Genomic DNA, 14,660 nt, shown 5'->3' with positions numbered 1-14,660 from the left:
GTACATCACGAGAATGGCAGATAGCTTCAGTCTGTAATTGTTTACTGCTGAAAATATGGACTACTTCGCGGAGCAGTATGAAGTCGAGGTTCCCGCCTTCTGCGATTATTCGGCACCTCTACAGTCGTATTGTCACTCACGGACGCAAGCTCTTCATTCGAAATAAGGAAGGAAATAATCAAGAAGAGAGGAAGACAGTGGAACGGAGGAACTGAAGAATTTATACGAAATAAAAGGTAGAGAACTTGAGGTGTTTTCTAAGCTGATTGAGAGGATTTTGGATGCCCAAAATTACCGCTTGGAGCAGTTCTTCGCTCGAAATAAGAAAGAGAAGGAACAAAAAGAGACGACATCGGCGTGGATGTATACTGAAGAATGCTGACGAAGAATAAAGTAGATAACCTGAGGTGTTAGAAACTACTTCAAAGATTTTGGATTCACAGAATTACTTTTCGGAGAAGCAAGGAAGAATCGAAGGGATGATCAATATCGTCAGTAAGAGGGAATCTCATAAGTTTATAGAAGACGACTCCTTAAAGCAAAGAAGCTGTTTATGTGCCAGAAAAAGAACTCCAAGTAATGGTTATCGCGATGTTGAAATGATCTAAAACCTTCGAGATTTTCCTTGAAGACATTTTGGAATCCTTCAGTCCTCCGGCTCCTGGAAGGACGAGAGAAATGCCATTCGCGCATACGCCGAGCTTCAAAGTGTCAAGAACAATCTCCGAGATGCTTCAAATCGTCTGGAAGCCTTCGGAGACAGAAAGTGTCAGTTTTGAAAAGTAGGGTAAGAGAAAGCAAAGAGTATTGGTGAGGGGAAGGGTCCGACCCAGAGGCCGCTTCCTTCCTCCAAGGAAGCAGCCTATGGGTCTGACCCTTCCCATGGAAAGGCCCAAGCCCTTTAAGGATTGGCCCCAAAGCCTACAAGGCTTGCCAGTCTTTTGAGGGTAGCCTTGAAGGGAAGGGTCCGACCCAGAGGCTGCTTCCTCGGAGGAAGGCAGGTATCCTGTCAGGCTGGGGAAGCAGGCCTGGAGAGGGCCCAAGAACTTCAAGGATGAGGCCCAAAGTCCTCCTAGGCTGGCCAGTCTCTTGAGGGCAGCCTTGAAGGGAAGGGTCTGACCCAGAGGCTGCTTCCTCGGAGGAAGGCAGGTATCCTGCCAGGCTGGGGAAGCAGGCCTGGAGAGGGCCCAAGAACTTCAAGGATGAGGCCCAAAGTCCTCCAAGGATGGCCAGTCTCTTGAGGGCAGCCTTGAAGGGAAGGGTCCGACCCAGAGGCTGCTTCCTCGGAAGAAGGCAGGTATCCTGTCAGGCTGGGGAAGCAGGCCTGGAGAGGGCCCAAGAACTTCAAGGATGAGGCCCAAAGTCCTCCAAGGATGGCCAGTCTCTTAAGGGCAGCCTTGAAGGGAAGGGTCTGACCCAGAGGCTGCTTCCTTGGAGGGAAGGCAGGTATCCTGCCAGGCTGGGGAAGCGGGCCTGGAGAGGGCCCAAGAACTTCAAGGATGAGACCCAAAGTCCTCCAAGGATGGCCAGTCTTTTGAGGGCAGCCTTGAAGGGAAGGGTCCGACCCAGAGGCTGCTTCTCGGAGGAAGGCAGGTATCCTGCCAGGCTGGGGAAGCAGGCCTGGAGAGGGCCCAAGAACTTCAAGGATGAGGACCAAAGTCCTCCAAGGACTGCCAGTCTCTTAAGGGCAGCCTTGAAGGGAAGGGTCTGACCCAGAGGCTGCTTCCTTGGAGGAAGGCAGGTATCCTGCCAGGCTGGGGAAGCGGGCCTGGAGAGGGCCCAAGAACTTCAAGGATGAGACCCAAAGTCCTCCAAGGATGGCCAGTCTCTTGAGGGCAGCCTTGAAGGGAAGGGGGTCCGACCCAGAGGAAGGCTTCCTGCCAGGCGAAGAGGAAGGGTCCTCCTATCCAGTCCAGGCTGGGGAAGGGTCTGCAGGCCTGAGGAAGGCAGAGGGTCAGGATGCGGGCCTGGAGAGGGAAGAACTTCAAGGATGAGCCCCAAAGTCCCCAAAGTAGCCTCCAAGGCTGGTCTGACCAGAGTTCTCCTCGGAGGAAGGCAGGTATCCTGCCAGGCTGGGATGGGCCTGGAGGGACCTGGATGAGGAAAGTCCTCCAAGGCAGCCTTGAAGGGATGGGTCCTGCCAGGCTGGAGGAAGGCAGGTATCCCTGGAAGCAGGCCTGGGAGGGCCCAAGAACTTCAAGGATGAGGCCCAAAGTCCTCCAAGGATGGACAGTCTCTTAAGGGCAGCCTTGAAGGGAAGGGTCTGACCCAGAGGCTGCTTCCTCGGAGGAAGGCAGGTATCCTGCCAGGCTGGGGAAGCGGGCCTCTTCAAGGATGAGACCCAAAGTCTCCCAAGGCTGGCCAGTCTCTTGAGGGCAGCCTTGAAGGGAAGGGTCCGACCCAGAGGCTGCTTCCTCGGAGGAAGGCATCCTGCCAGGCTGGGGCCAGGCCTGGAGAGGGCCCAAGAACTTCAAGGATGAGGCCCAAAGGCCTCCAAGACTTGCCAGTCTCTTAATCCTATCTGGGCAAGTTGGGTCTGGGCAGACCCACCTACGGGATTTTTTTCATTTTTAGATAATTTTATTTAATAATCGTTTTTAGTTGATTCTATGATTACCAAAATATGGGAAATTATTAATTATTTTAATTTTCATTAACCTCAGCAGTTGTACGCTGGCCATCCTGACCTTGGAGGCAGTTAAGGGCGATGAAACGGGTTTCCTGCCAGGTGTTGGTGGGTGGAGGGGGCTTTAAGCAGGCCTGGTTAGTTAGGCCCAAGTACGTTAGGTTAGTGTAGTTCCTTTATAGTGGGTTTCTTAGCCAATCCTTCTTAAACTGTAAGATGACGCTGTCTCTTCCAAACACGTGTGTGTGTTCGTGTGTTCGTCGATCGTCATCATCGGAGTCGATGGACAAAACAGGAGCGCCTCGTTTCTTTCTCTACAGGAACGCGATTTCAACCATACAATATTTCAGTCTTTCTCCTAAGCATTGTTGTCTTAACGTATGTACAATCACCACTACTTGCATTGCCATGCAAGCATTCTAATCATGTACTCATAATGTTCCAACGAATCTTCTGTATCAAACTGTGTGTATGTTTCGAGACGCCAAAGGTCTCTCCATTTCACATTTATTATGCTATTGCATTGTATCCATTAATCTGTCTTGAATCTCATGCAATTGGCCATATGTAGAATTTCCTGACCCTTCCACTGATGTATGTTTCATCACCATATGTTAATCATGTCTCTTGATATCGCCATCTGTTTGTCTGCCGACAAACACAGATGTCTGAACCTTTATGTCCGTTTTACCTGTCTGTGTGTAGACGCTACATTACCGCTCGCACGCGTCAATAACATCTTCAAGATTCTGTACATTTATCTCAGTAAGGAACAACCAATAAACCAGTTAACACCCAGCCAGTATGTCGCTCATAACCCAGTCCTTACACTGGTGACCCCGGGTGACTTGAAGGACCCGGCCGACCCAAGATGACGACCCACGCCTGATAGACCCTTCGCCGCCTCGCTGTTTCCCGCCGTTCCTGGAGTTCTCAGTATTAGTCCGACCCTCCGAGATGACCCACTCCACCACCGAGCCCTGGATACCTCCTCCAGGAAACCTGAAGCCGCCCCGCACTCGTACTGGACGAGCTGACCAACGAAGGACCAGCCACGTCATCCTTCAGCCTGCTGCCGCCCTCTCGAGCTGGCTACCAGGATCAGCCGCCGTCATCCTTCAGCCCTCGAGCCGGCCACCGAAGGATCATCCGACGTCACCCTTCAACCAGCTCCCGTCCTCCTCGAGCTCCTGCTGGCCGGTGCCGCCCTTCAGCCTCCTACCCGCCCCTAGCCCAAGCCCTTCGAGCCAACTACAATTGTCGCCAAGACAATTTCCGCATCGATGCCTCGCTGGGGGGAACATTTAAGAGCCCGTCGCCCCGACGCCGTCTCTTCCAAACAATCAGACGTTACACACGTCTTGGGGAGAGATTAAGATGACGCTGTCTCTTCCAAACACGTGTGTGTTCGTGTGTTCGTCGATCGTCATCATCGGAGTCGACAGGACAAAACAGGAGCGTCTCGTTTTCTTTCTCTACAGGAACGCGATTTCAACCATACAATATTTCAGTCTTTCTCCTAAGCATTGTTGTCTTAACGTATGTACAATCACCACTACTTGCATTGCCATGCAAGCATTCTAATCATGTACTCATAATGTTCCAACGAATCTTCTGTATCAAACTGTGTGTATGTTTCTGTTTGTGAAGACGCCAAAGGTCTCTCCATTTCACATTTATTATGCTATTGCATTGTATCCATTAATCTGTCTTGAATCTCATGCAATTGGCCATATGTAGAATTTCCTGACCCTTCCACTGATGTATGTTTCATCACCATATGTTAATCGATTTCAACCATACAATATTTCAGTCTTTCTGGAGCATTGTTGTCTTAACGTATGTACAATCACCACTACTTGCATTGCCATGCAAGTAGTGGTGATTGGGTTAAGACAACAATGCTTAGGAGAAAGAAAATAATTGTATGGTTGAAATCGCGTTTAGAGAAAGAAAACGAGACGCTCCTGTTTTGTCCTGTCGACTCCGATGATGACGATCGACGAACACACACGTGTTTGGAAGAGACAGCGTCGGGGCTCTTACAAAACCTATGGCTCCCTAATGACTTGCAAATGCGCGGGGCCGTTCCATAACAACAATGTGGCGGTTCGGTCTATCTCTCATCATTTCCAAAGGACCGCGTTCCCAAAGGGTACCCAACCATGGCTAGATATGAGGTAATAATAATTGACCGACAATAAACAACACCAACGCCTTCATCAGTAACAATAAAGTATAGGAAAAATCAATTTCCAAGGGAATAGTCCATGCGAGTTCGTGCTTAGAAATACCATTAATTATATTCTGATATCAAAGTTGGAATATCCACTGTGTGTGCCACAGTAATATGCTGAAATAAAAGGCACGTTCACAGAGAATGACATCTACTGCCCAGAAGACTTTTATCTGCCCACCCCAAAATTATAGGTAAATAAATTGCAGTATTTTTTGCTTACCTGTGTAATATTATTCGTTTTCTCTTGAAGAATCCCTGTGTCCATTTTTCCATCATTAAAAATTACATAACACACCATTATGAAGACAAAAAGGTTTGAAAGAAATCAGAGGACACACTGACCCCATTTACTCCGCTGTTCCCCGTGTTTGAAGAAGGCAGCAAGGCTATAACATCTCCAGTTATTATTGACCTTCTAGTATACAGACAACCTCTCTTTGTTATTATTGACCCTCTAAGGACCAAACCAATACTGAAAATTGTAATCATCTCTGAATTTCCCACCCACAAGAAAGGCTTTGATTCTGACGAATTTGATCAAGCAACATTCTGGTTTGGTACCAGTAGCCTACCTATACTTACTGTATGCGTTCAGTAAATGGAACCTCGATGTCTTCACCCATTATCGGCCTTTTAAGGAAATACCACTTTCTTTGTTCTCTGCAACATCCCTTCGGCCCAAGCTGCATTTTTGCTTTCCTCTTTTCATGTTCCTACTTAGCTTCTGACTTCAACCTAACCCTACTCTCACTTGGAACAAATAAATCTTAGGGCAAACCTAAAATCACGAAATGTGACAAACTCTGTGGTCTCATTAAACTTAATTTTCTGATTAAACACTACGTATATATATTAATCAGTTCTGATGAAAATCTTACCTGGCAATGCATCATCTAATATTTTTGGGTATGTAGCAGGTCCTTGAAATATTATTCAAATCGCAATGCAATTTCACACACAGCTTCTCTTCTACAGTAACATCCAAGTGCCTTAGTAGGATATAAGTAATTTTTTTATTGTTTCTTCTGTGTGCCATTTATCTCCGTGTATAGCCTACATGGTTTGATGTTAACTGCAGGTGACCACTCCAACCTATTGACCCGATTCTGATGGTCTCATTGCAAAGTTTATTTTAGTATCACCACCACCACTTTGCATGAAGTCTTGAGATGACTGCAGCACTTTTTATGCAATGCTTCTCACTGTTTGAAAATACAAAAAGACAAAATAGGACAAAGTAAAATCTAGTCCAAGTAGTTAACATAAAATGCCAGACTATAATGAGGGATGGATGCATTCCACTTAAATTTGACTACCACAGCACTACTCAACTATATCCTACCCCTATTACCCAAACCAATCAGCAACTGGTGTTCATGCCCTTACCGAAAATAGGGATTTACATAGAAACTTTTCTTTGCTCAGAAACATCAACTAAATGCATTATACAGGCAAGAAAATTTGCTACCCTACCTCACCATTCTTCTAGTTCTACGAATTATCCTAATTATCACGGCTACTACTCCAGTTCATTAACAACGCCATTTCAGTGCAATTTTGGAAAAGGAGTAGGGTTGAAACTCATTACAGAAATTAACACTCATGAGTTTATTCCTTATTCAGGGTTACAGTTTTTAATTAACTTTTTCCAGGCGTTCTCCCTTCATCTATTCCTTTTGTCTCTCATGCAGTCTCTCTACTTTCTCTTAGGTCTTCCCAACCAATGCATTCCTGCTACTTCCACTTCCATCATGTCTTCTGCAACATATCACTCTTCTTCACTACTCATCAGGTACCCAAGCCAACTGTCTTGGTTTTTATGCTTTCTTTGACAATCAAATGACACTTGCTGATCCCATGATGTATTCTTTTCTTGCCATGACTCTTCCCATCACTCTACTCATCCTTATATGCATCTTCATTTCCACCATGTCTAAGTTATTTTGTTGTATTTTCTTTATGCGGTGCCACTTCCAGCCCATAAACACACTAGTCTTATTTACATCTTATGCACCTTGCCCATCAGCCCTTCCTTCAGAGTATGCGTGATAATGCCATCCAATTACTCCATTTAGCTTGAATTTGATGGTTAGCCTCTTCATCTATATTACCCGCTACTGTACATCTATTATGGAGCCCAGATATTTAAAGTACTTTCTTAATGTTAACTTATCCAAGCTGAATGAAGATAAAATAGAGAACGCACTAGAATGAATGGGTGCTGTTTGATAATACTCTGGGATTTATGCTCTACAAAAGAATCCTTGTGTGTTTGTAGGGAACTTCATCTCAAGGTACCAAATGTAAATATCCAATGCCTGCAGTAAAGAAACTACATTGTTTTAACTGCACTTGTGAAAAATGTTACACACAATTCATCATCATTCACTCATGGCAGTGGTCTCTTCAATCATATGCATTATGTGGCAACTTAAGATACAATAAAACAAATAATGAAATAGGAAAGGAAGTGAAAAGTTTTTAATAAATGTTAGTCTCCTGATATGAAAATCCAACTTTATTTCTGATTGTACACTGAAACATTTTGGTTTTTGTCAACTTTCGTGTTCATATATGTGCATATTAATTTTTATGGGGGAAGAGGCCATATAACTAACGTGTGATCAGAAGCCAAACCATACGCATCCATTACTACCAGGAAAAACCTGCTTAACAAACCTTTTGCATTTTTTCCTGAAGGAGGGTATTTACCTGCAGCTTAAAAACCTGAGTCCATGCTCAGATTCAAGATTTAACATCAAAACTTCCTTTATCGAAAAACCTCTGGTACTCAAATTCTCAAAGTAAAGCAGCAAGCTATACACCTCATATTTTTATCTCAAGTCAAAGCAAGCACAAGTTTTCCAATATTTACCAAAGAGCAATATTATCAAGAACTGATCTAAAAGCATCATGGCAATATTGATAGCATGCTCTTCATTGCATCTCATTGGGATATACTTTCTTTTAAAAGCATACTTGGGTTATAAACACACCCTACTACCATTTACAAGATCACATTCAAGGTAACAGTGCATAGAATAATTAATAACACTGACTAACCTTTTACACCTAAGAAATTTTGCACATTTTGCTTTTGCTTGATAAGCATCACTTCTTCCACCCTCCTGTTTATGTTCAAACAAAGGGACCAGCCAATAGTACTCCTCTAAGCCATTTACCATCTAATCAAGAAGCATGGTGATTTTATTCTTCAAAAATGCTCCTTTCATAAAACTAAGGCCGTCTACAAAAACAAGCAATATTTGAACACAGCTGTTAAGGGCAGAGAATAATGCATTGTAAAGCAGGTTAAACTCACTCAGAACGCTAGGAAAAGTATGAGATGTATTTTGGAAGCATCATGTATTTTTTCTTGTATTATATACATACACAATTTATAACATTACAAACATATAGACCCATACAAAAATGCATCCTCACTAGTCTGAATCTTGAGGAAATTCAAGGACAGTACATACACGTGAGGAGGCACCCGACTAGACACTCAAATGAGCATCACATTCTTCATGAGAGAGAGAGAGAGAGAGAGAGAGAGAGAGAGAGAGAGAGAGAGAGAGAGAGAGAGAGAGAGAGAGAGAGAGAGAGAGAGAGAGCACCTAGCATAATTGAGGAATAGTTACTTTTTAAATTTAAACTAATTGATTGACCTTCAAAATCAATGAGTAATGTAATTAATTTCTTAACTAGTATAATTTCTCTAGGTTCAGCATTAAGTCGGATGCCACTTGATCATAATGGTGGTATAAATGCAACTGATATGCCTGGATCACACCACATGTTTGTAATGCCACTAATACCTTAGACTCTTCTTTTATTTACCTGGGATCACTAAACAGAGGTTGGAGAACACAGAGGAGGAGGTGGAAGAGGAGGAAGAGAAGGATGTATCTGCAATAAGAGTGTTGGGAAAGTCGAGTAATAAGACTGGGTCAAGGGAGGGGACTGGACTGGAGGAATAACAAAGCAGGGTGGGCATACAAGCTAACAGTTGAGTAGGTTTCAAATGGTATGGTATGGTATGGTATGGCAGGGTAGGTTCATAGAGGCATAACATGATCAGAATAAGAATACAAGAGCAGTACAAAAATGTCAAAGATTAGGTATAAAAGTAATTTGCTAGGCTATTTACAGAAGATTAAAAGTAAATTACTTTAAAGAAAAATATATTACACAATCAATAGTTAAGGAGAGTACCAGTGTGAATGGATGGGCATATTTATGCAAAACTCAACAAAAATATAACAAAATGAAAATAAAGTTGCTTAAAAATTTTTGAAAAACTTCCAATCAAACCTCTAATATTATCCATTCAGCATACTCTTAAAAATTGACAAAAAATGAGAAACTAGACTAGTATTGTTCAACCAGTTTGAAAGAGAAGGGGAAGAAATCACTAGAGGGATAAGAAGAAAGCATGTATACCTATCCATAACGTAAGTCACACTGCACACCAATGATGTTCCTACAAATCAGACCTAGTATTTGGATGGGGATGTGGGTCACAAATGATAGATATTCACCCTGTATTGTCATATCAATAAATATATACTAAATAAGTAGAAAAAAAATTCTTAAATTTGAGTATGTCATGATGTTAAAGCTCTTTCAGCAATATGCAGGGTAGGTACCTCATTAGGCATGCTCAATTAATCAAAAATAAAAATGAATACACTTTATTAAAATCAAATATATTTTTTTCATTATCAATAATCTGTTATAATGTGGCAAGTAACCTTACTGACTGTAATAAGTTAATAACAACATACAACGTATATTTACGGTATATACAAATTTTGTTTAAAAAATCTCTAGTTACCATTTTTCCCCAACATGATGTAATTAAAAAAAAGAAAACAAAAAGGAAACATGGAATGCAGCATCCATGAGAGAAAGACTGAGGAGAACAAAGCAATAAAAAAGTACACAAAAGAACCTTTCACTTACAACTGAGAAGGCTCTGTCCATGACTACAAATAATCTAAAGAAAACGTAAGAATAAGAACTGACAAATTTATCAAGAATTCTGTCTTTATGTGACCATTAAAATGAACTAATTTCTCTCCACTTAGGAAATAAATGGCTGTGAACCTTACCAAGAACAAAGCCGAGTGCAAACTCTGTCCTATACGAAGACGGTTATCACCTATTCTCAATAACACAACGGTGATTATAGTGGAGATGCAAGGATACAGTGCAAGCAAAGAAATAAAAGAAAATTATCACTGATACAACTTAGTTGCATCAAAAAGAAACATAATTCCAATACAGTTATAACATCATATTCTAAAAGCCAATGTTAGAAGACATTTTATAAATACACTGTAATCAATAGAGAAAAGATATTAACATGAGTACAAGAAACTATGTATACAATACAACAATGAACTAGTAATAATAATGACCCAGGAATGTCCCGGCAGCTATGGGTCTTTGGGATTAACTCAGCTATCTTGAATTCCTTTTCTCTCCAATTAGTATGACAAAATATTTGGTCTTCTTAGTAACTCAAAACTGACATCAGGCTTTGTATTTCTCAAAAGACTACACACAAAAAATTCCCACATTTATACATATTTTTCCTCTGCATACTACATACACACTGACTAACAATTTAAAACGTCAAATTTAATACTGAATTCCTTCAGATTTTATTCTACAACTTGGGTTGAGTAAAAACAATACAGATAAATATAACAAAGGAAGAAAATTAATATAACAATTTTAAATATCAGGTTTGACATTTCTTAAACTTACAAATATATGCCATGCTAAATATACAACATATGACCATATAACTTTTTATTTTCTTCTACTGAAAATAAGACTTCATTCACTTGAGCACTACAATACATAATCTACACTTTACTCTAGGAATTAGAAAAAAAAATTGAACAGTAAAAGGTTGGAATGATGCAGCATACAACATGTCTATGCCTATCTAAGAGGAAGAGAGAATGTCTGCAACAAAGCCAACCGGGACTCATGGCAAAAATAAAAAAAAAATGCTGCTGGGTCAAAAATGATTGGAAAATACAACTTCCTTATTACAAACAAAGACATAAGGAGAGATGACTACTATATGATCACATGATTCTTAAGAAAACAGTTTAGCACTGAAGGTCAACAAAGTGAAAAAAATATATAAAAAATTCTTCCTAAGCTTCCATACTCAATCTCCCAGCATTGGCTATCATCACACATACTCGACCTTGCAATAACACAGCAAGGGATGAGAAAGCATTTATAAGCAGAGGCCTCTTAAGAGAAATGTGTGGCTTTGCAAAAATTCTCTTCAACATTCACCTACAGTGTGAAATTCACACTTGAATTGATATCAAAGATATCCATCCATAACTCATATTCCATTTCTTAATGTTTGGCTGCACAGTATATTTCAATAAGATACAGTTTCTGATCCAAATCCTAAATGTATGGCTGTGCAGTATGTTTAATTTCATTTCACACTTTTTAAGGGCAATTTGTTCCAGAAGAAATTTTGTCACTGAAACGATGTTTCAGTGCTGTAATACTTCAATACTTTTTCATAAACATGCCAAGCCACAACCTGAGTTATTTACAAAATGGACCATTAGCTACAAGTGAGATAAGAATAATGGGAGAATGGCAAGACTAAGTGAGATGACTGATTTTGGGGACTTTTGTGAAAATGTCAGCTACAATGAGCCTTACAATCCCTTCCACAAGTTTTCATTTTCGATACCTGAAAATGAGTAGGAATGAAGTACAGCACTGCACAAAGCTAAAATATTGCCAAGTGATGACAACAAAACCCCCTTTAGAGGTTGAGAGAGAGAGAGAGAGAGAGAGAGAGAGAGAGAGAGAGAGAGAGAGAGAGAGAGAGAGAGAGAGAGAGAGAGAGAGAGAGAATGATAAAGACAGAGAGAGGTGTTCAACTCCCATGGATATTTTAAATCATTTGTTCTCTGCAGTTTCTTGTTGATAAAGGCTACTCTACCTTTATCTGACTAGGGTTTAAACATACAGAAAACTGTTACGATCAGCAAACTTCCATACAAAGTTAAACTAATAGCCTTCATCGCCTTTGCAATATGTTACAGCTCGCCACCAAATATAAATAACCCTAATTTCTTTACTTTTCAATTTCTTTCTTTCTGCCTACTTATTTGAGACTATAATGAGAAAAAGTAAGCCTCATACTGGCTGACCCAGCCACAAAAAGATGCCATATTACACAGCATACCTAAAAGCCAGAGGATAACAATATGAAACAAAACCAGGGGCTCTTAGATGTAGTAGAGAATTACTGACAAGAGTACAATCAATTGTTACTCACCTAAAATAATCTTCTCTGACTGACGATTACCACTCAACTTTAGTTGCTGATCATATGACATGACATTGAGCAAAGAGGGCTTCTCTACTTTCAACCATTCTATTTATGACTGAGATAACCTACAAAAGAGCTGGAAGTCTCATCCACGTGTTAAATATGGTGTATGTAAAAACTAGCTTTTCAGTTAAATCAAGGAGTTTTCTGTGTACTTACTGAAAAAACATGATGTCTGGAAAACCTGAAGATTACAACACATGAAATAACACATGGTAGAGCTGGATATCTCGGAATGCTCCTCTGCCTTGCTTCCAGAGTAGTAGAGAAGAAAGAAATACTGGGGTTCGGCTTGAAACTGGACACAGAAACTCATAACTAATTTGGCTGATTTCATGGAATCTTCCCTCTAAAATGCATAACTAACATCATTTTGATGGACATACAAGAGAAAAGAATACCAGCAACTGCAGGAATGAATATCAAAATTGAGCATCAACTGTTGTGCCAAAAATGACCTTGACAAGACCAACCAAAGTGGACATTATTAGTGGAAAAAAAGGCAATTTCACATACACCTTCAGTCACCAGTCTAGCATGTCTATACATCATTTCACTCTAAAACTTACATTCTTAAGTATCTTCATGTATGATATTTATGAAAATTAAAAGTGTCAGGCTTGTCAACTAGTGTTTGAAGAATGTCAGGTCATACAGTACTCTATACTGAATGCTTAATTCTGCAATTATTCACCTTGCAAGATTCTCTTACAGAGGAAGGAGGGAGGGAGAGGGCTAAAGTCAACATCAAAAGGGGACTTCCATTTTGGTCACCCTATCAACCCCGGTCCACACTTCATAACTGAAAGAGGTTCTTAAAGCACAATGGCAATGCGGCCACGAGAGCACCTTGGGGCCCTGGCATTTATGGAAACTTTTCTGACCAGACAAGACCAGAATTTTAAAATCCTAACCATTATCTGGGAAAGAAAAAGAAAAAAATAAAATAAATAAAGATGACATTAGTAATATATAAATAAGGCTACTTACTAATATATAGTTCAAATTTATTTCATATTATCAAAAAACAATAGCCTAGAGAGAACAGGTTTTAAACGTTTAGTTCCTACACCTAGCTAGGAATCGAACATATTTTCAATGATTAGGTTGGAGGGATAGGGATAGCATAGACGCCGATACGTTAAATTCTTCTGGCCAACGTTCTGTTGAAGATTCCACTACTTGTAGAGCACTGAAAAAATAAATTACATCACCATTAGACCAAAAACCTCAATGCTAGATCTGCAAAATACATTTCTAAAATGATAACCTGGATTAATGACACTAAAAACTCTCTACACTCAACTTCATCTTTCAAAACAACTTACCATGTGACTAGTCCATAGCATCCTTTGTTATGCTTGTCCCTTTCTAAGAAAGTAATAAATCATGCAGTCTTATTTATTTAAATAAATGGTTTCCACTATTTTAAATCTACACAGTATTCTTCACCTGCTTTGATTTCTTCATAAAGTTTTTTATTTAAACCATGTTTTTACCAATTACAGCCCTGCACATTTTTTTTACTAACTCATTAATCACAGCCTTTGATACAAAAACCCACTGCACAAAGACAACAAAACTACTAATGCTCATGCCCAAACCACCCTCTGGCATCGTTCAACATGTCATTTTTCTGTGCTGACCTCGAGAATGACTGTAAAACAATCAACACCAAAGGGATCCCATGTACTGGTCACATGAAGTGTGAAGACACACAAAACAAGGAAATTTGTGCATAACAAGTAAATCAAGTCCCAATTGCTTTAGGTGCAATCTTGTGCCAAGAAGAACCCTAAATTTCAGTTGCCAATGCAAGGTGGGAACCTGGGTTTGGTATGACCTAATGTCAAGGTCCACTCCCATCGAGATGTGCTGACAGCCAAAAGTATCATTCAAGCCACTGCTTAATTCTTTCAGTTCAATTGTAGTGACATCATCATCTTGAAATAAAAAAATAGTTGAAAACACCAAAAATTGCTGATTCTTCATCCTGCTACACTACAACTCTCATTGAGGTAAATAAGGATAAATCTCTCCTCTGATACCAGAGGTCACACCCATGATACACACCAAAACCCTTGTTCTAACAGTACTGCACCAGCACTGCAAAGTGGTCTGTCTCTACAGATCCCACACTGCCTTTGCTGTGTATACTTTAAAAATTCATTTGTATTTCTTAATGAAACCTGCCATTCTCAACCCAACTTTCCTAATTACCTTGTAAGTCACAGGAAGTGTGTCACAAGGAAAGACTAAAGGGGCTGTTTTACATTTGTTCATTTTTTTGACACAAATTCTTAATTCTACTTGATAAACATAGCACCTTGGCTTTGTTTGAAAGAAGTTGAACATGGAAAAAAATTAAACATAGTGAAGTACCATCTGAACTAGGCTTATAA

General features: G+C 40.4%; 1 protein-coding gene across 16 annotated transcripts in view; it reads right to left on the bottom strand.

Annotated features, from left to right (window-relative positions):
- Positions 1–9,546: 9,546 nt before the first annotated feature.
- Positions 9,547–14,660, bottom strand: part of Tao (Serine/threonine-protein kinase Tao) — a 69,649-nt gene continuing 64,535 nt past the window's right edge. For 13 of the 16 annotated variants that reach the window (XM_067099866.1, XM_067099875.1, XM_067099872.1 and 10 more), the window contains one exon: positions 9,547–13,450. In XM_067099866.1, the coding sequence (XP_066955967.1) occupies positions 13,354–13,450 (97 nt within the window). In that variant the 3' untranslated portion in view covers positions 9,547–13,353. The remainder of the gene's footprint in view (positions 13,451–14,660) is intronic. The other 3 variants (XM_067099878.1, XM_067099870.1, XM_067099877.1) reach the window with 1 other exon arrangement.

This window comes from Macrobrachium rosenbergii, chromosome 55 (genome assembly GCF_040412425.1).
Source record: "Macrobrachium rosenbergii isolate ZJJX-2024 chromosome 55, ASM4041242v1, whole genome shotgun sequence".
NCBI classification, from domain to species: domain Eukaryota; kingdom Metazoa; phylum Arthropoda; class Malacostraca; order Decapoda; family Palaemonidae; genus Macrobrachium; species Macrobrachium rosenbergii.
This window is presented reverse-complemented; position numbering and strand designations above follow the sequence as displayed.